The sequence below is a fragment of the Anser cygnoides genome, chromosome 1, assembly GCF_040182565.1.
Source record: "Anser cygnoides isolate HZ-2024a breed goose chromosome 1, Taihu_goose_T2T_genome, whole genome shotgun sequence".
NCBI classification, from domain to species: Eukaryota; Metazoa; Chordata; class Aves; order Anseriformes; family Anatidae; genus Anser; species Anser cygnoides.
The window spans coordinates 191,883,388-191,907,363 of NC_089873.1; the positions used below are offsets into that span (position 1 = coordinate 191,883,388).

Below are 23,976 nucleotides of genomic sequence, written 5' to 3' on the forward strand. Positions count from 1 at the left end.
TTTTTCAGACATGTTATGGTCAGTATTTGTATGACATCTTTGTGTTTATATACAGCCGAAGCGCCTGTCTTGCTTGGCTTAGCTATGGGTCTCAGCATGGATTAGCCTTTTGTAGACATTCACCCTCAGCTTTCCATATCAAACCCGTAACTTTTCCTGGAGCTAACATGAATCTTCTTAAAAACCACAGTATAGAATTCATCACGTCCATCACTAACTGCTCTGTATGTTAATTACACTTGTTAAAGTATGTGCCTTACGTCCAGTTTGGAACTGCTTAGTTTCACCTACCAGAGACTGGCTCACGCCTGTGAGATCTCCAAGGATATTCTCTCCATGAAGAATATTTAGAAACGGTTAAGATGTAAAAAGCCTCTTTTGAAAGCTCAGTTAGGCTTTGTAAGGAACTCTAAGACTAAAAAACTTGAGAAAGTAATAGAAATACACAGAAAAGAACTAATCTGAAATTTGCTGGAGTAAACAACAGGTCCCTTCTGAGGAGACAGGGACAGTGCAGCTTTCAGTTTATCTCACACTTTCCCATAAAACCAATAGTGCTACACATTCTCTACCACAAATATCCTGGCTTTATATTACCTACCATCATTATCTGGATTCGGCTTCCAGTCACTGCCTCTTATGTCTTTGCCCTTAGAAATCACACAGTTGTATCAATTATCAATTCACATGCATTTCTCTTTCTTCTGAGTCCACGACTCGTTTGTCAAACCATGCCATCCCTTTCCTAATTGTTTAAATATGAACCTTCTGGAAAACACTCTAAAATGGCCTAAATAATCCTTGGTAATTAGTCTTGTCTATCAATATTCCCTATTTCTTCAAGCAAGGTCTGAAACCATCCTTTGCTGCTGCAGTGCAACACAAGCGGATGCTCTGCTGGTACTAGTTAGGTGCCACGGTTGGGGCATCCCTCTCTAATTCAAAAGTACGGCTACTCATTATTTACTTCACCTGTCTGAATCAGTCTACTGTGTGAAGTTCTTGGTTTTCCTTTCAAAGACATTAAATTGGAAGCTAAGGGCAGTACTCACCATTTTTTTTTCCTTTCTCGAGAAGCAAGCTTTTGAAAAGATTTTGAAGTGTCACTCTAAGGCTTGATGTTAACTTACTGCTTCAAGGCCCTCCAGCTTGGAGAATGATGCTACTGTTGAACAGCAAGCATCTCAAGACAAAGAGGTACCAAATAGTACTGAAGTTTCAATAAAATTAAATCAAGATGGAATTCTGCTCAAAATAATAAAAGAATTGACCACTAACTTTGTATAGAATGCTACCATTAATATGAAATCGACAAACGACGATCGATTCATGTAACAGTTTATTCACAAGTAAAAAAAAAAAAGTATTACAAAACGATTTATACAAGGTTTTAATTTACATTCTTTAAAGGAGTAACTAAAACAGCACTGTAAGCCCCTAGATGTGATATGTGGGCCGTCTAAATGCGGTGGTAGTGTATGTTTTCTATTGGCATGTACAACACTGCTTGCCACAGGCAATATAAAAAAGACCAATTTGGTTAAATTAAGGAAAAAAGTATATACACAATATACATATATATTTAAAAAGCACTGTCTTCATTTTTCCTCCCAATTTGCTCTCAAGCTATCTGTCACTCATTTGAAGAAATGAGTATTTTCATCTAGAGTTGCCGGACAAAAACAATTGTACAAAGTGTAAATTCCAATGGGAAACATACTTACTGTGGCAGATGCTGGCAACATTTTTGAACAAAGCTTTTTGCAGAACTGTTATTAATGAAAAGTTAAATCTCCACATGTTCTAAAAATATCTTGCCATATAATGAAATGCACGTTGGATTTTTTTCTATTTACAAAGTATATACAAAGAAGCACACATCTCTTCATGCAAATGTAGTGAAAAATAATATTTCAACACTTTTTAAATGTACAAAAGTATCCAAAGAAAATATTCAAAACTATTCTTATTTGAATATATGCATTTCAGTTTTTAGTAGTATAATTATTCTCCTTGTATAACTGCATATTATTCTACTATGTCAGTGATCAAATGGTAGTACCTACTACTTAAAAAAAAATCCCTTATGTAGTTTCTTCACTTTGGTTTGAATTTGAGAACTGTTATTCAACATTTCTGCATGCATGAATAAGCTCACTGATTTTGGCTGCCTATGCTGGGCCAAGCTATTTCTTGTACAGGTTCAATCTTCTACTGGGTGCTTCAAAGCAAAAGCCTTTTTCCATTATGGAACACGACTACTGTCTCATCATTTCCAGTGCCATATGAACAATGTGCAGAAAGATGAGTAATATTTATTGCAAAAGTACATTTGTTTTGCTGATTGCTTTGCTTTTGTCAAGGCACATTGGGTATTTTTAAAGAATAATTGCTAGAGGTCACAACTGACAGGTTTGAGCCTGTTGAATGCTATGAATCATCGGAGGTTACTGGGATTACTCACAGAAGTGAACACTATTTTAGGGAAAAATGGCTGCAGAACAAACAGTACTATAGGAAGTGGTACAACAAACTGCAGTTAAAAACATCTTAAAGAACAAGGAGGGCAGAAGGTTGGTGATAATTGACTAGGCATGCACATAACTTTGAGGATTCTGTTCAGAAGTATCTTTAAAAATGTTACAAATTCATTTTTATATTTTGTATGGACAAATTGAATTTACACAAAATGCTACAATGAGGAGAGAGTGACATGAATAAAAAGAAAAGAAGGCCTACTAAATGAGTCAATTATGTCACAATGAAGCTTGGCCGCAGAAAATAATTCATTACTAAAAAAAATCAGTCATAGGTCTCACTTAGGAATACTTTGATGACACACCTGCTGTAGTTTGACATTTTGATGTGAGTTGATTACATATATTTCAACATCCAAAAGATACATGTTATAACAACAAGTGCTGTCTTCCAACACTGGGACTACCAATTAAACACAACATCCCTATCTATACGGCTGACTTTCATTAACCTAATCTAATTTAAAGCTAATCTCCTGCTACATTTAACAAAACAATGCTCCCTCCCACAAACAAAATAATTGGATGGAAGGGACATCAATCATACATATTGTAACATGCAAAGTCTTTAACTCCCCAAACTAGCTTATTGACTATGATGTAACATATAATAAAAGCTTCAGTTTATCAATAGATGATCCTTGGATAAATAGAAATGTTTAAGTCCTTCAACAGCAGGAAACTGAGTTAAAAACTAGAATCAGACACAAAAAAAATCCAAATGCATGCATAAATCTGCAAGCAGAATAACTGGCAAAGTCTTGTCCCAGGCCTTCTGACCTCTGTAGCCATATTTAAGATACCCATCTAAACACACTAATTTATATTTTTTTGCAGTATTTACATACACTTTTAAGCTCATTCCATTAGACTTTCTGAGAATCTTATGGAATAAAAGGTTCTTTAAAAAAAAAAAAAAGATGCAAAAGGTCATGAATCCACTTTCAGGGTTCTCCTAGGATGCTCCTTCGAGTTTCACGTTACAGCTGTTCTAGTTCAGATGCAACTGCTTGCTTACAATGTGTGAAATTATGTCACTTTTTTTCCAGCTGATTTTGAAACTGTGTGTCATTGAAGACCAGACCATATTTGATGACAATCTGCAGAGGAGACTCTGTTTTAGTGCTGAGAGAAACATACTGGTTTCCTAAAAAGAAATTGATAGAACAGTGGTTACATAAACTCATTAAAAACTGTATGTACTTCTGTACCTGACTAAATGCTAAAAAAAATACTGCTATACTTACTGCTGACTGTGAAAATTCACCTAAACCTGAGGACTGAACCTGTATCTTCTGATTTTATCACATTATTATTTATTTTGCAATATAATAACAAAGTATGGCCCTATGCAAGACTGTAATCCATACACATGTATTAAAAAGAACTTCCTTCTCTCAAAGTATTTCAAAAAGACAAGAAAGATGAAGGGTAAATGGAACATAATGAGGGAAACTGAGATGATTTTCTTGGAGTTGTACAGTAAGTCAGAGGCACGCCTAATATGTGTCAAGCAAGCCTAGTCCTGGTCCAGTGCACTAAATGCTGCTGAAATTTCTCCATCGAACAAACATATATAACGATGCAATGAAGAAATCAGAAATATGGAAGATATATGGAGAAACTGTACAAGGTGACTCAGTAAAGTCTATTAAAGAAAAAAAAAAAAAAAGGAAGAAAAACCTAACCTACCCAAATCATGTTACTTGTTTGGAATTATACCGAAATCTCAGTATTAATACATGATAACAAAAAGAAAAAAGTCAAAGAATACATGATTTTGAAATACCAATAAAGATTTATACATACATATATGAATCAATAAGAAAATTTACAATTTACACATCATAAGAAGATGAAAACGGGACCTGGACAGGATGGGTCAATGGGCAGAGGCCAATGGGATAAGGTTCAACATGGCTAAGTGCCGGGTCCTGCACTTTGGCCACAACAACTCCATGCAGCACTACAGGCCTGGGGCAGAGTGGCTTGAAAGCTGTGCAGAGGAAAAGGATTTGGGGTTGCTAACCGATGCTTGCCTGAACACGAGCCAGCAGTGTGCCCAGGTGGCCAAGGAGGCCAACGGCATCCTGGCTTGTATCAGGAATAGTGCAGCCAGCAGGACCAGGGAGGTGATCGTCCCCCTGTACTCTGCTCTGGTGAGGCCGCACCTTGAGTACTGTGTTCAGCTTTGGGGCCCCTCACTACAAGAAGGGCATTGAGGCCCTGGAGAGTGTCCAGGGAAGGGCTACGAAGCTGGTGAAGGGCCTGGAGCACAAGTCCTGTGAGGAGCGGCTGAGGGAACTGGGGTGGTTTGGTCTGGGAAGAGGAGGCTCAAGGGAGACCTTATTGCTCTCTACAGCTACCTGAAAGGAAGGTGTGGGGAGCTGGGGGTCGGCCTCTTCTCACAGATAACCAGTGATAGGACTAGAGGGAATGGCCTCAAGTTGCACCAGAGGAGATTCAGCTTGGAAATGAGGAGACATTTCTTCTCAGAAAGAGCAGTCAGGCACTGGGATGGGTTGCCCAGGGAGGTGGTGGAGTCACCGTCCCTGAGGGTGTTCAAGGAAAGGTTGGACATGGTGCTTAGGGACATGGGTTAGTGGGTGACATTGGTGGCAGGGGGATGGCTGGACCAGGTTATTTTGGTGGTCTTTTCCAACCTTAATGATTCTATGAAATGTAAGTTAATTTTTGTAACGGTTTAATGAAATTCTATGGTTCCTTCATCTAGAAGAACTTGAAATAATGTTAATCATGTAGTGCTTAAGTTAATACTCAGTTTAGCAGGAAAAAACACGTAAATGATCTTTTGATTTTTTTATCATGTTAGTATGGAATTCTAGTCCATTAAAACTCACTAGAGCATTCAACCTCCATTGATAGCCTCTGAAAAATTGTGAAATGGTAGCATTGGGATTTGCAGTTATAGCCATGCCATTGTCCTTTCCTATAAATAGAGAATATGTCTACCACCTGATACAATATTTGGCATATTCCAAAATGAAACTATGACAATTGCTTAATGACACATGGGGTGTTTGTGGTAGACAAAAACTATTCGTATTCCAACATTACAGAGAAAACTATCTATTTCCAAACTGTAATTTGTAAATAATATATTGAAAAACCTATGTGCAACCTAGATCAGGTTGATATTTTTAGTGATAGCAATAGATTTTCAGGGTCATATCCGAGTTCCATTGAAGTCAATGGCAAAAAAAAATTCTTGACTTAGCACTGTTTTTTTCCCTTTTCTCCTCTTGAAAATGTCATCTAAAGATTAAGGATTGATCTGCAAAGAATTAATTTTGCACTTACATATTTCCAGAATATGTACATTTTTGTTAAATACTAATTACTTTCTACTTCTTATTTAAGAACAACATGAAAGTGGCATGCAAACTGAATGGAAGAGGATCAAAGGAAGTCAGTTTTATTTCTGTAGATGACCTGAAATTTTCATAATTACAGATAGCATAATTTTCTTAATTAAATGTGGTGGATTATTAATATTAGTGGCAAATGCTTCTGTTCCTGTCTCTGTGTACTTGCTCAGGAGACTACCTCAGCTTTCCAGCCACAGCCTACATAACCCTTGAATAACACCACCAGTATACATGCCATACCTGGGGATCCTTTCACAGATTAGCTATTTGTTGCTCAAAGTTACTTTCAATAGTAGAAAATAACTTTTAGTAATAATAATAATATTAAAAAGCAACAAAAGCACAGCATAGATAATATAAATGATATAATAATCACACAGTAGTAGACTGACTTTCTGTGATGCTTACACTGTTACACGGTAGAGACGATTGTTTATTCCCTCTTCTCATTTTGACCTGAGACTTTTGTTTTCTCTGAGAGTTAGAAAACTGAGCTTTTATAGGTTAAATTATATTTTGTGGACAAACTCATGGAATGTTTTATCCGATGACATAGGAATACAAATGACATTTAAAAGCATTCGAGACTCTTGTCTTACTTCCATAAGAACTTCACAGAGAAGGCTTTGTGCTTCTTTATTTTTAGATGAACACTTGCCTGTCTTTTATGCTTTGTTTAAGATAAGCAAAGACAAGTCCTCAGTTCTTCCCTCATAAACAAGGACCAGCCTCACATAATAGTTTGGTCATAAGACTATTAACTGATATTTTTTTTCCTGAAATGTAATGAAAAGTTGATAAAAACTGACTGGTGTACAGGCTTACCCCTTTATTCTGGTTCACATTACTTCAACATTACACCTGGAGTAATTACACCTTTCAAGTTCACTCAGTCATTTTAAAATGTGAAACTGCTGGATCTCTTGAAGAGTTTTAGCTTATTTCAGTGACAGCTAGGTGTAACCTATGGAGAAACACAACCCTACAACTTCTTACAATTCTATTTTTATCTATCTGTCTGAAGGACTCATTCTCACTCCTTCTTTGTAGTTATGTTCCTTACCTCTTTATCACTCCGTAGAGTCATCTGCTGTTCCATTACACTTCGTCTTTGGCTGGGTTTCAGCAGCCGCTGCGTTCTGAAGTGATGAAACTTCTATATATGTTCTGTGTTCGGAGATTTCAAAGGACTTTGCAATGTTTCCATCAAGAGACTTAGCTGAAATAAGTACATCGCTTAGTTCCTGGTTATTATCTGACTCAATGGTAGTTGCATTTTCAGTCTCCGGACTGCAGGATTTTGCAGCAACTCCAGTCAGTTCTGAATATGATTCACAGAAAGAAATGCTGTCACAACAAGCTGAGTTTTGCATAAGAGGCCAAGCATCTGAAATGTCTCCACAGGCCGAGTGTGAAAGAGAACCAAGGAAAGTAGGAATCATTTCTCCAACAGAATCAGACGCCCTGCAAATGAAAAAGACACATGGTTTCAAAAACATTCCAGAAAATATTATTAGTAATTATTGTCAATAGCAGTTACATGTATTTCAAAAAGATTAAAAAGGGTCATACTAAGTCAGTACTCCAGAGGCACCCTGTCCAAAAAAATTCTTTTGAAAGGGAAGCCAGTTTGTCCTTCCCCTCAAAATGAAGAGAGCTCTGGAGATTGCTACTAGAGGTAAAGAAGGATGCCTAAAATAGAAAATATGAAACGCAGTTGGAATGTTTAGTCTAAAGAACAGGAATGTGGTGAAAAATACTGCAGTAATGTTCACATACAAAAAAAAATGTTGCAAAGAGGAAGGGATTTATTTGTTCTCTAATTTGTGTGTGTGGAGGAGGGTTAAGATAAGACATAACAAGCTTAAATTGCAGCAAAAAAGATGTTGAGGAAGAGTATGGAATATTCAACACTAGTGTGGTTTTTTTCTTTTATCTAGTAAATATATTAGCAAATATTAACAATATATTGACAAATATCTAATGGAAGTAAAAGAAGAAAGTGGCACTAGATTGAGGGAAGTGAACAGACTACATGACTGGTTAAATTTTTTTCTATTTGCATGATTTCATATTGAACATCCATTCACTTCAGATTTTTTCTGTTTGTTCTGTCTAGTCTTCAAAATGTGAAAAGAAAAGTTTTCCTCCAATTCTCTTTCATGTAGAAATGGCCTAATATTAAAGAAGGGCAAGGATTTTAAATTCTTAGAAGAATTATTTTACAAAAAATGGAAGAAAGTGGAAGTAGAAACTCAGTGATCTCAAATACCCTGATACTGACATCTCAAAGCACTATACATGCCCATCTCTACTGAAAGCCCAGTAATGCTTCCTAATATAGTACACCAAAATAAATATTAACAAGAAATTATATAGTAACATACTTTATTTCCAAATCCATCTACAGGATTTATAAAAATGTAAAGGTTATATTAAACCTGATATACAATAACAATTTGTGAGTCCAAAACTCATCCCACATTAACATTGCCTATAGTGTATTTTAAGCAGCTTTACTCATTTCCAAAAGATGATGCTTTAACAGCTTAGATATATACACAAAGCATTTTTATAGATGAGGGTAGAAGTCAGGACATTGCACCACAATTGAAGGAAATACATTATTTTGGCAAAGGAAATTGAAGCAAACTCCATTTCTGCTGGAAGGAACCACAGATCTTTGATGTCCACATAGCATGGATATGACATTTATTTTTAAAGCCTTAACCAAAAGACCTTTCAGAAAGTACACAACTCTCAATTTGTTGGCCTTGGTGGTATAAAAGGATGACTCAAACTTGCTGGTATTTAAACAAGTTGTAATAGAAAATTTAAGTATTTTACATCTACTTAAGTCACTAACCTACTGCATAAGCAATACTTATGAAGAAGCTGCTCCTATGTTTTTAGTTACATTTGGCCAAAGGAACAAAACAGCTGGAAACCAATTTAAACTCTGTATGGAAAACAATTCCAGTTAAAAGAAATAAATACATCTTGTGTTAATATCTGTAACCAGGAAACTCTGAATGACACCATAAATTTTATATATTTAGCTCATTTTGTAGAAATAAGTACTACTGTATTTATTTTCAGCAGTTTAGGAGAAAATAATGGTTACAATCTGGTAGAACTCAGAAACAGTAGATATTTTAAGCTTCACAGTCATTTAGAGTTTCTAAAAAAAGAAAATCCTCATGACAATTCTAAACTGTATCTTAATCCCTCCGGATTCACAGGTTTATACAGCACCTTGCTAACCCATAGGAGGAACACGAGTCCCCAAAGCCTCTAAGGTACCATAGACTAAGAGTAAGAATACTTCTCTCTACTTGTGAGAGAAATACTCACTTCTTCAGAGAAACTGATGTAACATGTCAGCACTTATTAAGTAATACTTAAACATTACATATTTTTTTCTTCATTTATTGATAGATAGATGTTTTTACCATAAACCCATTTTTGCACAGAACAGGAGGATATGGCTGCAGCTCATCAAAATCCTTTATTCCACTCTAAACAGATATAAATATATATTCCACTCTAAACAGCCTGTATAAATATTAATTTAGTTGCACACAACATAGCTACTGTTTAATAGACTTTTATAAAACTAATTTACCTTTCATTGAGCGTACTCTGTGAGTGGAAAGCACAACTGTGACTGCTGTGCTCCATGCTACAGGTCTCATCACAGCACAGTGATGGAATCAAGTGAACTGGTCCTGAGGGAATGAAACTTGAGTTAATAATGTTAAATGTGTTAAAGCTGTGTATAAACTTAGTCTCTGTACTCTTTCAAACTTGAGTATTATTTTACTAATTACACTATAATATATAGATTGAGGAAAGACATTTCATATTGCAAAAAATAGGTTAATTTATACTTTAAAATAGTTATTTATAAAAGGCAAGCCCTTCCTCCAGGATTAATACAGATGGCAGTCAAGATAATCTGAATATCCACTCTTAAATTAATTTACTTTTCAATTAGCTACATGCAAGAGGAAGTACCACATTCTGACAATTAACATACTAGGCTATTTAAATTTGTGTTCTTGTGTTAAATTATATATGTATTAATACCATAAATGCATCTGTTCTGATCTCAGTGATTTGAATTGTTCAGGTTTTCAATGTCCTTTAGAGCTAGTATCATGTTCTTACTGTCTGTGAAATCCTTCATACCAATTTAAGTCTCCAAGGCAGATGCAGTGCTATTTTTATCAGAATGAAATGAGATAGACATTTAAGGCTTTTATTTAAGTGAATGGTCATTGGAATGAAAACAAAAAAATCATAACCAAATAGCTACTTAGAAATTCTATGTTCTTATTGAGAAATTAGCCTAGGACACGTGGTAGTTTGACAGTGTTTGCTTTGTAGTGAAAGCTAAATGTCACAACTCCATTGTTAGATAAATGTTCATCATGAGTTTCTGCTGCTTGTATTACTCCTGTTCCATAAAGTGACTTTTAAATAGACCTAACATACCACATGTCTGTGATGTGCTTCTCTGGCACTGGCAACATGTTCTGTGGTCATACTCATTTAGCCGTGGTCTATCAAAACATGACAATTCAGACCCATTGTAGTGAATGTCTTGTGATCTCAGAGACCCTTTGGATAAAAGGAATAAAAATATATATTAGCAAATGATACCTTTTTCCTTTTCAGCGTCTCCTATCTTCAAAGAACACTTAAATGTCATAACATACGGCATTTCCATACATCTTCCACCCAAGGATCCACTATGATGACGGGGTTTGACATAACACAAACCACAGATTTTGCAACAAACCCCTACAACAGCTGGTTCAACTACAGCCTCTCGTAAGAAGACATCTGCTCTTATTTTGATGATGATTTGAGAGGATATCATATTCACTGTTCTATTTTCTCTGTGGTTAATGATTCTCAGTGATTTCAATCTGAAATTTTTCTGCATTCAGCCACCAGGATTTTGTTTATGTTACCTTGAAGAGCTTTATATTAACAGCAGACTTCATTTAATCTGTATAACTGTAGGCCAGGGCAAATGAGTTATTAAATTTCACTAACTGAAGTTTGCATTTGCTATGTCTAAATTTTTAAAAACTTGTATTGGAAAGGTTAAAATTTATATTGTCTAAGTTAGGAACAATTCTTACAACTTTCCTCTGAATCTTTGTATTTTTGCTTGGGCTGTATACAGTGATAACATCAATTCTTCCAAGTTCATATTATTGTTTGACATCCAGGGTTCATTAAAATACTGTCATAAAATATTTTTTAAAATGAAAAATGGGAACTAGAATGCTTTCAACTTTCCTCTTTCTTAATTTAAATTCAGTGCCAGAAAATATTCATGATAAGCAAGCTGTTGAATAATACCATAAAAATGAATCTTTACTGAAAATTCTGCTATTTCCATTGGCCACATTCATTATCTCAACAAGCTAATCAGTATTTCACAATGGCATGTGACACACAGGTCCCTCATTATGGTATTTCCACATTGGTATTGCAATTCTATAATGACATCCCAGGTTGGATCCCCACTGGTCCAAATATCTCTCTGCAGCATTTAACAGAGTATAGGACAGAATGAATGCAAAATTATTTCTGGACATCTGCACAGCATTTTCTCAGTAGAAGCTAGAACATCATCACTTGAGCCAGCATACATGTTTGGATATATAGTCTTGGGCTTCTGCTAGCTTGTTCATCTCAATGCTAAAGATGTCTGAATGCTGTAGACATCTTTTTTTTTTTTAATTTTTTTTTTTTAAATTCATATATGGAGAGATTTGTGAACCCAATACCAATATATGAATATTATAAAGAAATAGTAATAACTGGAAACTTACAGCTGGGTTTCTTCTCCATGAATTGCCTCTTACAATAGATAACACAAAGAATAAGAAGAGCCAAGAGCACTGTCGCAAGTGCACTGCATATAACTGCTGCTAGAGCAGTGTCTCGTGGACTGGAAGCAGTCGATGGGATCTTCACAAGGTTTACTTTGGTGGTACCTGAAATGCAATTAAATAATAATTTAAGAAAACTGTAGGATTTCAGGAATATAAGGCTATGCAAATGAAAGTATGGAAAACAGAAGAGGCTCTTAGAGCAGAAGAAAAAGGATCTTCCATCTGCTAATGTATAAGCACTCACATAGGTAATCAACAATGACATTTCAAAAAAAGTACTTGAAAAATATATTGCAAACTGAGTGATAAGGAGTGGAGGTGCATACAAAGGCATTCTGACTGTCCTTGAGAATGAAATCAGACCTTCACCATGAAAATAAAGACCTCTCAATTTTTAATGTCAAAGATGATTTTAGTATTGAGCACATTTCCTTGTGTCTAGTTGAGAAAGCTGCCCACTAGAGGGAGTCACAATTACGTGAACTTCCCTTCAAAAGGATACTGTCTGAGAGTTGAGGCACCCACAGGAGTTTGAATGCTGTCAAAAGGTACCATTTTGCTTCGTTGCATGTCATGACACCATGCACTTCTATGATCAAATCAAGGATTTCACCAGTGCTAACTTTTTTTATTCAGTGATAATTTTTAAAATACAGATAATACCCTTAGTTAAAATTCAACATATTTACTTTATATCTGTATTACTAAAGACTTAGGTAGCGTTTCTAGCTTCGACAAACATTTGCTTTTACATGGGAAGTCAAAAAATACTGCAGTAGTATCACAGGCTTAACTACTGAAGCTATCTTAAATACAAGTGGTCTTTTTAAATTAAGTAATTTTTAACAGCTTATTAATCCTGATAGTTCATCTGTTTCAATCGACTTTGAAGGCCACATCAATTCAGCAGTGTTTCATGAGGAAAGGAACAAAAATTTGAGTATTTCTCTGACAGCAAATTTTAAAAAAGCCACAAACCACATTTTATTAACTTATAAAAGTAAGTCAAATGTGCCTATTTCCCCCAGAAAACTCTTGGTTAAAACCTAAAGACCATAATTTCCTAAAAAATAGTCTATGCAGTCATAAGTTTAAATTGGGAGATAAATGTCTGCCAAAGTATGTTAAAATCACTAATCAAATTGTACATAACTACAACAGTTTGTTATCCTAACTGCAATATAATAACAGCAAGAGAGAACTTGCTTACTTGCTAACTTTGTGCAATCAATGGAATTGTATTACTCGGGAATACTTTTCTGAAATAACTATGCTATTTCCTTAACACACATCAAACATGGGCATTAAAGCATTTAAAATGCCATATCACTTTGTTATAATGGTCAGATTGCTTGCCAAAAAGCTAGGTATTCTGAAAATCAACATCATTACATCCAACTCTAAGTCTGCAGACTACTTATATCAAACAAAATATCAACTCCTAGGAAATAAAAAATCCAAAATTAAAACAAAACAAAACCCAATACATATGCATTACAAAAAAAAAAAACAAAAAACACTTTGTGTTAGTCAGATCATGGCTATTATTCACAAGTATGACTATTTAGTTGTTAATTTCTTGATTTGAATGTAAAGAAACCGAAGTGTTATTGCATTTATATCTGCTCTAACATTTCTGTTTACCTTTGATTTGTACCACTGTGTTCTACCCCTTAGATCAGAAGTATGGAGAGCAAATTGACGCCAGATCCTTTTTGCATCCTTTTCGTTTGCCAAATTGGACTGAGCAGGTCTACTGGAGAACCCAGTGAAGGGCTACAAAGACTGATGCACTGGAGCACCTCTCCTATGAGGAAAGGCTGAGAGAGCTGGGGCTGCTCAGCCTGGGGAAGAGGAGGCTCAGGGGGATCTCATCCGTGTCCCTAAATCCCTGAAGGGAGGGTGCAAGAGAGGACGGAGCCAGGCTCTGCTCAGTGACCCCCAGAGAGGCTGTGGGGTCTCCTCCTTGGGGATCTCCAAAAGCTGCCTGGACGTGGTCCTGGGCAGCCTGCTCTGGGTGTCCCTGCTTGGGCAGGGGTGGGAACAGGGGCCTCCAGGGGGCCCTGCCAGCCTCAGCCATCCTGTGCTTCTGAATTATTAAAAACCAGTAGATCTCAAAACTCATCAGTGAAGAGGCTGGTATCTTCTACATGAAGAAGAAACAGACTTTGAAACTCTGTCCTTGTGCTGCAGTTTTGTAATTTTCCTTATTACAGCAGATGGTGTATTATTTGTATTTCAGCTAACAGAGCAAAATTCCAATTCATGGTTACAGGTACTTTTCCTTCTTAAAAATGATTACCTGTCCTTCTCTTTATGCTCTTCTATAAATCCCACTATTCACAGAGCTAAGTCCTATGACCTCTTTTCCAGATCTTCATTGTTGTTTAAAAGAACGAGCAACCAGTGTTGTAATCTTTTTGTCACAACCTGAATGCCCCTGACAGGAGCATTACAATCTTCCACAGAGAAAACTTTTCACTCAGTTTCTACGATCCTTGCACCAGTAGCTTTAAGTTTACCATTTTAAGGGATTGCAGCAATTTCTGCACAGTATGTAACGTTCCAGTATATAATTCTGTGAGAAGCAGTGAAATACAGCCCTATTTGTGGCTTTGTTGTGAAAATCAAGGACAAACGCTGATACCTGGTTTTCAATTTTGGACAATTGCCTGACTGAGTATTTAGAAGGTTAAAGATGGTCAGGACATGTATTTAAAAACAAGCCAATAAAAAACTATCAGAATGTCTTCAAATATTTTTCATGTCCATGTCCAGTTTCAATGTACCTACCTAAAAGCACTAATCAGTTCTTATAAATCAACCTTCATAGTTAGTAGAAAAAAAGAATTATTAATTTTGAAAGTAAAAAATGAACAAGATCGCTGGAGGTGGAGCTGCTATATTTTTATCTCTTCATTTGCTCACAACATCTATCTATTTGTAAGTATAATTACGTATCAGATTTTCCTCTGGGAAGTTGCAAATGACATGTATTTCTTTAATTCTCATCAGCAGCATCCAAACGGGAAATACAATGATTTTATTTTAAATGGGATGGCAAAAAAAAGATATGTATTTTTTAGCCATCTAGCAACATAAAGATTTATTTGGCCTTTTTTTTTTTTTTTTAACTTGAGAAAGCAATTTTCTGCTCTTGAGAATGTCTACCACTCATCCTCACCTTCAAAGAACTTTTTAGAATAGCTGCTGTGAGCAGTCCATTGTACTTTAGCTCTAATTATAATGATAGTGATCTTCCCTGCAGAGACCAACATTTCAGAAGTGGATTGCTATTGTAAAAGTGGCCCGTTGGGCATTGCTGAACTCTGCTTTCGGTGTTACTCAGATATGTATGCATTTTCATAAACTCTCTTTTCAGGCTTACAGACTTAATGGTCCCATTTCAGTAAAGCAAGGAGGTGTATTTTAAACTTGTACTTGCATCTATTACATGATTAAATGACTAACTTTAAATATGTAATTAAACACTGAATTGGACATGATACATTAACAAAGAAGGGAGGAGTTACATGCTGTTTTACAGTTCTTGAAACCATGCGCATATTATACATCACAAAAATAGAATAACAAAAAACTTATTTTATTAAGGGAACAGATTTCATTTTCTAAGTTTTAGTTCCAACATATTCCGGAAATGTGCTAGTGCTAAATATGAATTACCCCAAATACCACGCTGCCTCCTCCATCATTTTGAGGAGTAAACTAAAATACACATTATTCCCCTAGTTAAGGAGCAGTACATTGTAATGTCAATATATGCAAAGGTGTGGCTCTTAAAAGCAACTGAAGTTTTTGTTAATCCAAGATGGTTAAATAGCAATAGCTCTCCTGATACTGAACATATGAATCCCAGCTGTATTGCTGTAAGGTCTGCCAATACACAGAATAGTTGGTTTTTTAGTCAATGATACCAAGCAACCAGAGATTGGACAAAACATAAAAAGACTTCCTTTATCATTTAGTTCATGTTTATTTTCTCAGATTCTTTTCCTTAGAACCATGATTAGCTACAGTCACTACTGGAATCAGCATGCCTAAAAGGGAGTTTTCTATGGTAGATTAACCATTTGAAAATAGAACATGCAGCACTTTACATTCCTTCCATGGATATAACAAATAACTACTGAAGTTAAGGAAGATAAAATGTGGAATTTTATGTTTGTTTTTTTCTTTAGAAACTACTATTACCACATCAAGTCAATGTTAACCCAAAGAGGGTTCTCAATAAAACATAGCTAATCAAAACTCCACATAGAAATGACATGACAAAGTGCCATGTTTTACAGTCAGGCCTGAAAATAATTTACAAAACTAAACTAAAATATGGTTTGCTTCTTGGAATATGGGAATATGGAATTTCTGCCCAAGGAAGGGCAAAAGACGATTTACCTATTATAGAAAGTATTTGCCCACTACCTTCATGCTTTCTGTTTGGTTCAAGTTTGCATTATCCATCTTAATTTTACAAGAATTAAGGGCTCAGCTATACCCTCAAGTTACAATAATTTAATAAGCTACTGCCTGTCAGCTGAAATGCGGAGGCTAACTGTATGCATGCTCTCGATCCGTGGAAAATATGAGGTAATGTGACTTATCTTGAAACACCTTCATTTTGAAAAAAAAAGTTTAAAACATATTTGTGTTCATTTAAAAGTAAAAACGCAATACCTCTACCTAGTCACCCGCTCTGCTGCCCTACAAGCAAAAGAATGCATTATGTATGAACATAAGGTACAGATAGATAAATCGGGTACTACATGTATTATAGGTATATATACATAAAACACATGCATGAGCCATACTACTATTAACATCAATGGAAAGTAAGTTGTCCTGAGTATATTCCTGAGCCTTCACAAAAGAGAATATTGCATCCCTTCTGCAGATCTTTCATGTACGAGGGTAAGGAACTTTATTACACATTACTGTTGCAGACCGTGGTAAACACTGGAGAGAATCTCCCAACATCTGCAAAAGGAAAGCCATTTGCGTGCATGGCCTACACCCAAAAGTTCATCATGTCAAACCACATCTTTCAAATGTACTCAAACTGCTGACATTAAAGCCTTTAGATTCCAAGTTAGTGCCCTACAATTGTTGTTGTTGTTGTTGTTTTGTTTTGCTGTTCTTGTTATTTTTTAATAAATGCACCAAGATGCCTTAGGGGATAAAATGACTATTCAAGCATTTATCCTTTGTTTGGAAATCCTGAAAAATGTGCTTATAAATTGAAATCTTTGAAATTTGATTTATTAATTTCCAAGCCCATTTCTCTTGCACTGTGTTATTTTACAGAACTCCAGTTGTTGACAGCCTTTTATGTTTAAAATGGTAGAAAATTACATTGCGTACGTGCATTTGAGATACAGTACTGAATATACACTGCTGTGTCTGTAAGGCACACTCTAACTCTACAACAGGGTTTTATTTCAGTAATTAAGAGATATTATTTTTTGGTCCTACCATGGTCATCTAAATTGAAATTATACAAAGGCACAAAAGCAACACTGCTTTATAGTTAAAACTTACAACTTTGAGAACTGTCTAGCAATTTAAAAACATAAAGTGACAATACATTCTCAAGTCACTGGTATCCTCAAATAAATTGAAAAAAATCAGAGAGTAAGAACAGCATCAGAGGAAGTGGAGATAAAATCTGTGTCACCACTGAGCTACATATCCCCCTGCCTCCTCCTACATAACACCACTGGTTACTAATGGGAGAAGATGGTATATCTTTCCTCTGTAACCAAAAATAGTCACCATGATCTGGTGGCGCAAAGAAGATATTGCTGTTAATATGATACGTTGGTGCCAGCAATTACTTTTCTGGCTTTTGCTTCTAGTAGCTCACTTTGTGCCTCTGACAGCTGAGAATGTCTAATACCTATTTTGCATAGAATGCAATTTCTTTCTCGCTTTTTACAAGTGTTCTCATGTTGAATCAGTATCACATAATGTTTGTGTCAGAACATATAAGACTGCCAAGCACAGCAGAAAACCTGTTTTCCTACTTCATTTCTAACTTATACTCTTACCCAAATTCTTTTCCATGTTTTGGAAAGTGGTTAATAACTGCCATTCTGACAAACTTCTCTCTCCTGATGTGATACTGGAAAGTAAAGGGGTTTTGCTGTTTTTGGATAAATGCTTAAAATCTCTAAGTTATCTAGAATGGGTAAATACTGAACTTCAGAAATCTGTTTGAATTCCAAGTTATCACAAATTTTGACATTTGAGGCAAATGAAGAAATAGTGGATAAGCCCTCTGCCAACATCTTAGTAACGACAACTACTGCTGAGCTGATAGTGTATAATGTGCATCAAATTTTGAGAAACTATGTTTACTATATAGGGAAGCACCCTGCAGCACACTTCGAATGGTGTGTACCATTGATTATACGATTGGCATGCAAAATGCTGGATTGAAACTTTCTCTTCCTGTGGAATGTGCAAATTTTTTCCCTGAAAATTTTTTCAGACACAAATCTTGATGCATAGGAAATTTTCTTAAAAATCTCAGGGCTGCAATAGTTTGTTCTTGCATCAATCCCACATTGATCCCAGCTATGAAACTTGCTTTGTCTTTTCAATAGAGACAAAAATATCTGTTTCATACCCTGCACGTACAGTCCCATTTCATCTTCAGAACTACCAAGTTGAAGAACAAAAATAACCTGGTGCAATTTCTTAGTCAGTTAAGTCTGTTCAGGACAGTTACAGCATTAAAGCTTACAGTTCAACTAGCCGATGTTACCATGACTGAGAAAAGTTATAGAAGACATGAAAAAGAGAATCAGAAGTGAATGATGCAAAGGATGGATCCACAAATCTTTTGGGAAATACAAGATATTCTTGACTGCTGGTGTTAGAACATTGATTTTGCTTGCATAGGAAGGAAGCTTATTGAGTAACTGTTTAATAAGTTTTAGTTGAGATAATTGAAGGGCTGGTTTCTTTTGGCTCCAACGAATTATTCTGGAGTCTGTTTGACTTCTGCATGGACACAGTAAAAAAATTAAATAGTGAAATGTGCAGGGAAAAAATATCTTCCAATTGGCCAAATAAACTGCTGCAACAATTTATTTTAAACCACCAGTCAGGGCTTTGCACAGACTTCAAGAACAGATTCTCTGTGACTAAGCTAGCCACTCAACAGCCAAGCCATGGAGCATGCTTTAGCAACTGAAATACAGACTCTGGAGGCAATTCTGCGACACAGTTTGGATAAAGGGCAGCGCTGTCAAAAACACGAAATAGTGAGTTTTGGGGAATAGAGTAACTCCTATTGTCATGACTAAGTGGGCACTCTTAAATTTATCTTGGCATTGTCCTTAAACTTTCCATTAAATTTCTGGTAACTCTAAAAACAAATAGAATTGGAAAAAATGTACAATAAAACACTGACTTCCAGTGCAAGAGCTACAGTGGGCATAGAATATGGGTTGTGACTGCTGCTGGAATGGAAATCTTGTTATTTTCCTTGATACAAATACATTTGGTTTAGAAAGATCTACAACAAAGAATGTTTCTTTATTCTTAGTTTTCAGACTATTCGTGTTCTTTCACAAAATTCTGCTGTGGTAATCTGCTAAAACACTTAATCCTAAGAAAACATGAGCAGATGATGGTAACGCTGTGGATGTACAACATGTCCCAGAGTGACAGAAGGGGATGGACTTCTGGAAACACACCATTCCCCTGTCACTCATATAAAAAGATGAGAGAAAAGGCTTGTCTACACACTCTGTGGCTCTCAGTTCCAAAATGCTTATAAAAGTCATCCACAAAAGCAGACCAAGAGTTTGCATTACCCAGAGATACAGTATTTTCAAGTGGGTAACTACTGCCATTACATGTTTTCTGGAAGAGGAGACGAAGACCATATCCCCACTAGAATCTAATCATATATTCACTAGTTAAATGACAATGGCACACGTGTATGTATGGAGCGTAAGCATGGCTGAAGGTTGTTTCTTTAGCTAACAGAGATTAACCTACTTTCAATAATCAGAAGCGTAACAACATTGTGAACCGCACATATACAGGATACAGATTTGTATTAAAAGGTTCAAACTATATCTCATAGTTGCTGACCTTGTAGAGTGATGCATGGACTGGTTTTCAGCATGGATTGAAACATGACAGAGTGGAAAGCTCCCTCCTGTAGTCATGACCAGACAGGCAGGATCAAAGGCTGGCTGAGTAGCTATGACCCATCTTGCTAGCGCCTGGGCAGGGAACACACGTGCTCTTCCAGGCACGCATTGCTGAAAGTGTATGTATTTCAACATACAAGTGGGTATACACTTGGCATGTACACCCCCAATCACTGAAATGAATACTATGTATATTTATATAAATCCCAGTAAAGCAAGAATTGAATTGTAAATGAGTCATAAAAGAGTTTTTGTCTCCCTCTTCAATCAGATTTCTAACATTTCTTTTCTAACACAATTATTTCCTTGTGATGGTTCAGCCATGGGAAAAACTTGCATGACAACTGCAGGCTTGTATTCTAACTTTAACAATGTTAGTCGAAGTCTGTATTAATAATGGGCTATGCAGACATTTTCAAGAGCTATGCTTTTTTTTTTCTTTCTTTAAAAATGTTTTTAAATATTGAAGACAGAAGTATTCAGCTACCTTATTTCTGTCTGCTGACTGGATAGCTGGTGTGGCATCAGAATCACAGGATATACTGTGGTCATCTTCAGCCACAAGATTTTTATAGCTTAAGTCAATACAAACTGCATATTCAAAAAATGTATACAAATGTAAGCAATGCATTATAGGCCCTGCTATAGATGAATATCAAATTATTCGCAGGACCATTTGCTGATTTTGTTTAGTAATAAGGTTACTGGATTGGCTAAATCATCTAGTCCAGAATGCTTGGAGTTCCAGCAGTGATGTGAAAATTCAGTAAAATTCTGGTACCCTTCCCTTGTTGCTTCCTGGGTTAAAATTAAAATCTGAAATAACCAGGTACAAAAATGAAATCATAAACCTGATGGTTAGAGCCCAGTCTTCAAAATTTCTGTAATGTACTAACATTCTTTGTTACTGCAAATGAAAACAAGGAACAAAACCAACATAAATGCTAAAGAAATTCTTCTAGCTATTAGAAATCCCATGTAGAAAGAGCCTACTTCTAAGACACGATTAATAAAATTGAGCACTGAAAGAGATATGGAAATGTGTGTCCTAGCATCCAGTTTGAAGAGTGACAAAGGACTCGATCCTTTGCAACAGGTCTTAAGCATACAAAAGTTAAGCCTTAACATTTGTAATTTTTAAATTCAATGTCTCCATCCAAGAAACTGCAGTCCTGGATTAGGCCACAAACTTCCCATATAGTCTGAAGAAAAAGTTAAACATAGAATAGACTCTGCAATAGCCATCACACTGAGTAACATTATGTTTAATGTTACCGTGCTCAGCCTATTTATAAGGAAACATGGAGGATTATAAACTTTTTTCTTCTATAAATTACGTAGAGTGGCAGAGAAGGGTTTCTGTTATCTCTTAAAATTGCTGAAAACAAAAAATCTACGACCTTACTTTAAAATTAAATTAAGGGGATGCGGAAAACGTCATGAACAAGACTTATAACTCCCTTCAGATACAACTTTGGAAAGAAAATGTAATGATTGGATTTCTCCCTTCAGCAAAGGGCTCTTAAGCTTTTACTAAGAAGCACAAGATTGAAGTTCAGCTGCATCCTCTGCCACCTCCATAGAAATGTTTTAGCCACTAAGTTATTAACCGTTCTGTGTAAAAGCTTACTTAACCTCTCCAGTTGAATTTGCCCACTCATAAAACTTCAACAGAAGCAGTAAGCACCCCTCTTAAAGCAGCCAACATTCACGTGAAATGTATTTGTGGAATGTAAAAAAATTAAGTAAACCATACTCAAGTCTGCACACCACTTAAGTTTCTCCTGTTTATAATTATGTCTGAACATCCCTAGTTTAGGTTAAGCTCTCCAGGCAAGGCAACTACTTCTGATTTCCTGTTTTTTTAAGAAATACAACCACTAGACATTTTCATGTACTGGGGGAAAAATATGTTTTTACTGTGGAAAACAGTGCGTTGATATAATTAAGACTGTTTCATAATACTTACAACTGGGCTGAATTATGATTCGGAATTACGGTGGAAGTTACCGGTTGTATAATCAACTCTACTGATATTTTCTAACTATGTTCAATTTTGTAAGCTCCAGATTTTATAAAAACACTTTTTTTGGTATGCAATCTGAAATACATGGGGTTAAATATAAATTTTCAAAATTTTATAACACACACCCTTAATATCTGTAGAAGCTGGACATTCATCACCAGCTTATTTTAATACTGCAAATATCAAAGTAAATTTCATTATTTACTGCAAAGAAACTTAACTATTGTGCAACAGAAAGCATGCACGTGAAGACTACAGTACAGATGAAAAAGCTGTGGCTTTGAAGTCAGGAATAATAGCTTATATAAAGCAGTTTTAATTTACCACTTAAAGCTTTGGGGATAAAGTAAAGTCATACAGAACAAAAGGCTGCTGCATACAAGCTCCTTACTTTGCTATTTTACCTAATCTGAGATGTAACATCTCCCTTCTTTTATAGAAGTCAATAGAAATTAGTCATAGAACACAGAAGACACTCTGAAAGGTTGTGTTTGAAAAAATCAAGCTCTGTTGGTGAGATTTCATGTGATCAAAGCAAACATCTGTATGTGAGTGGGTCACCTGAACATTCCCCGCACAGTGAGAGGCAGCAGGGAAGACTCTTTTAATGTTCAGTTAATCCAATTTGTTTTGAACAATGTATTGGGTCTACGTGGCAAGGGTTTGGTAGCAGCAGGGCTACAGAGATGGCCTGTGAGAAGAATCTAGAAGCTGTCTTGTCAGATCAGAGCCAGCTCCAGAAGGGACCTGCTGGTGGCCAGAGGCGAGCCAGTAAGAAGAGATGGTCGTGTCCCTGGAAGAACAGATTACAGTAAGGGACCCCCACCCAAAACAAAACAAAACAAAACCACTGCACAACAGCAGCTGGGAGAAAGGAGTGAGAGAGAGAGAAGCAGCCCCTGGAGGTGCTCCAGGCACGCAGCACAAGTTCCCCTGTGGAGAGGCCCCTGGTGCAGCAGGCTGTCCCCCTGCAGCCCACGGGTCCCACACGGAGCAGATCTCCACGCTGCAGCCCGTGGAGGAGCCCCCGGTGGAGCAGGTGGATGTGGCCTGGAGGAGGCTGCGGCCCATGGAGAGCCCCCGCAGGAGCAGGCCCCGGGCCGGAGCTGCAGCCCGTGGAGAGGAGCCCACGCAGGAGCAGGGGGTCTGGGGGGAGCTGCCGCCCGTGGGGGACCCGTGCTGGAGCAGTTTGCTCCTGGGGGATGGACCCCGTGGTACGGAGCCGTGTGGGAGCAGTTCTGGAAGAGCTGCGGCCTGTGGGCAGCCCCCCAGGCTCAGTTCGGGAAGGACGGCATCCCGTGGGAGGGACCCCACGGGGAGCAGGGGCAGAGAGGGACCGTGAGGGAGCAGCGGAGACGAAGCGTCAGGGACTGACCACAGCCCCCATTCCCTGTTCCCCTGCACCTCTTGGGAGGAAGAGTTAGCAGAGGGTGGATGGGGGGAAGGTGGTTTTAGTTTGCTTTTAGTTTCTCCCTGTTTTAGTCTGCCAGTGATAGGCAATAAATCATATTAATCTCCCTGTGCTGAGTCTGTTTTACCCATGATGATAATTGCTGAGCAGTCTCCCTGTCCTTATCTCAACCCATGAGCCCTTTTCCATCGTATTTTCTCCCCTCTTTCCTCTGAGGAGAGGGAGTAAGAGAGCAGCTGTGGAGGAGTTCAGCTGCCCAGCTGAGTAAAACCACCACACCCACTTCCCTTGATCTTTTCTCACCACTGAATGTAGCATGAGCCTAAGGCCCCCAGCTTACAGAGGCAGCCATTAGAGATAACCACATTCAAGAAGGAGGCATCCTGCTCTGGGTTTGTCAAATAAGGGTGCGGGGTTTTGGACACATTTCACTATTTTGAGTTTAATCTCTCTCCTTCACTTCACTAACTGTATAACAGACACTATATATTTTACACACTGTTCTATTGTGAAGA

The 23,976-nt window shown here is 36.9% G+C and overlaps 1 protein-coding gene across 3 annotated transcripts in view; it reads right to left on the reverse strand.

Annotated features, from left to right (window-relative positions):
* Positions 1–1,326: 1,326 nt before the first annotated feature.
* The window catches only part of TNFRSF19 (TNF receptor superfamily member 19), a 65,528-nt gene continuing 42,878 nt past the window's right edge, over positions 1,327–23,976 (reverse strand). For all 3 annotated transcript variants that reach the window (XM_013188218.3, XM_048072810.2, XM_013188217.3), the window contains exons 6-10: positions 11,779–11,943; positions 10,424–10,549; positions 9,552–9,654; positions 6,990–7,390; positions 1,327–3,684 (exon numbers count right to left, since the gene is read on the reverse strand). In XM_013188218.3, the coding sequence (XP_013043672.3) occupies positions 6,997–7,390; positions 9,552–9,654; positions 10,424–10,549; positions 11,779–11,943 (788 nt within the window). In that variant the 3' untranslated portion in view covers positions 1,327–3,684; positions 6,990–6,996. The remainder of the gene's footprint in view (positions 3,685–6,989; positions 7,391–9,551; positions 9,655–10,423; positions 10,550–11,778; positions 11,944–23,976) is intronic.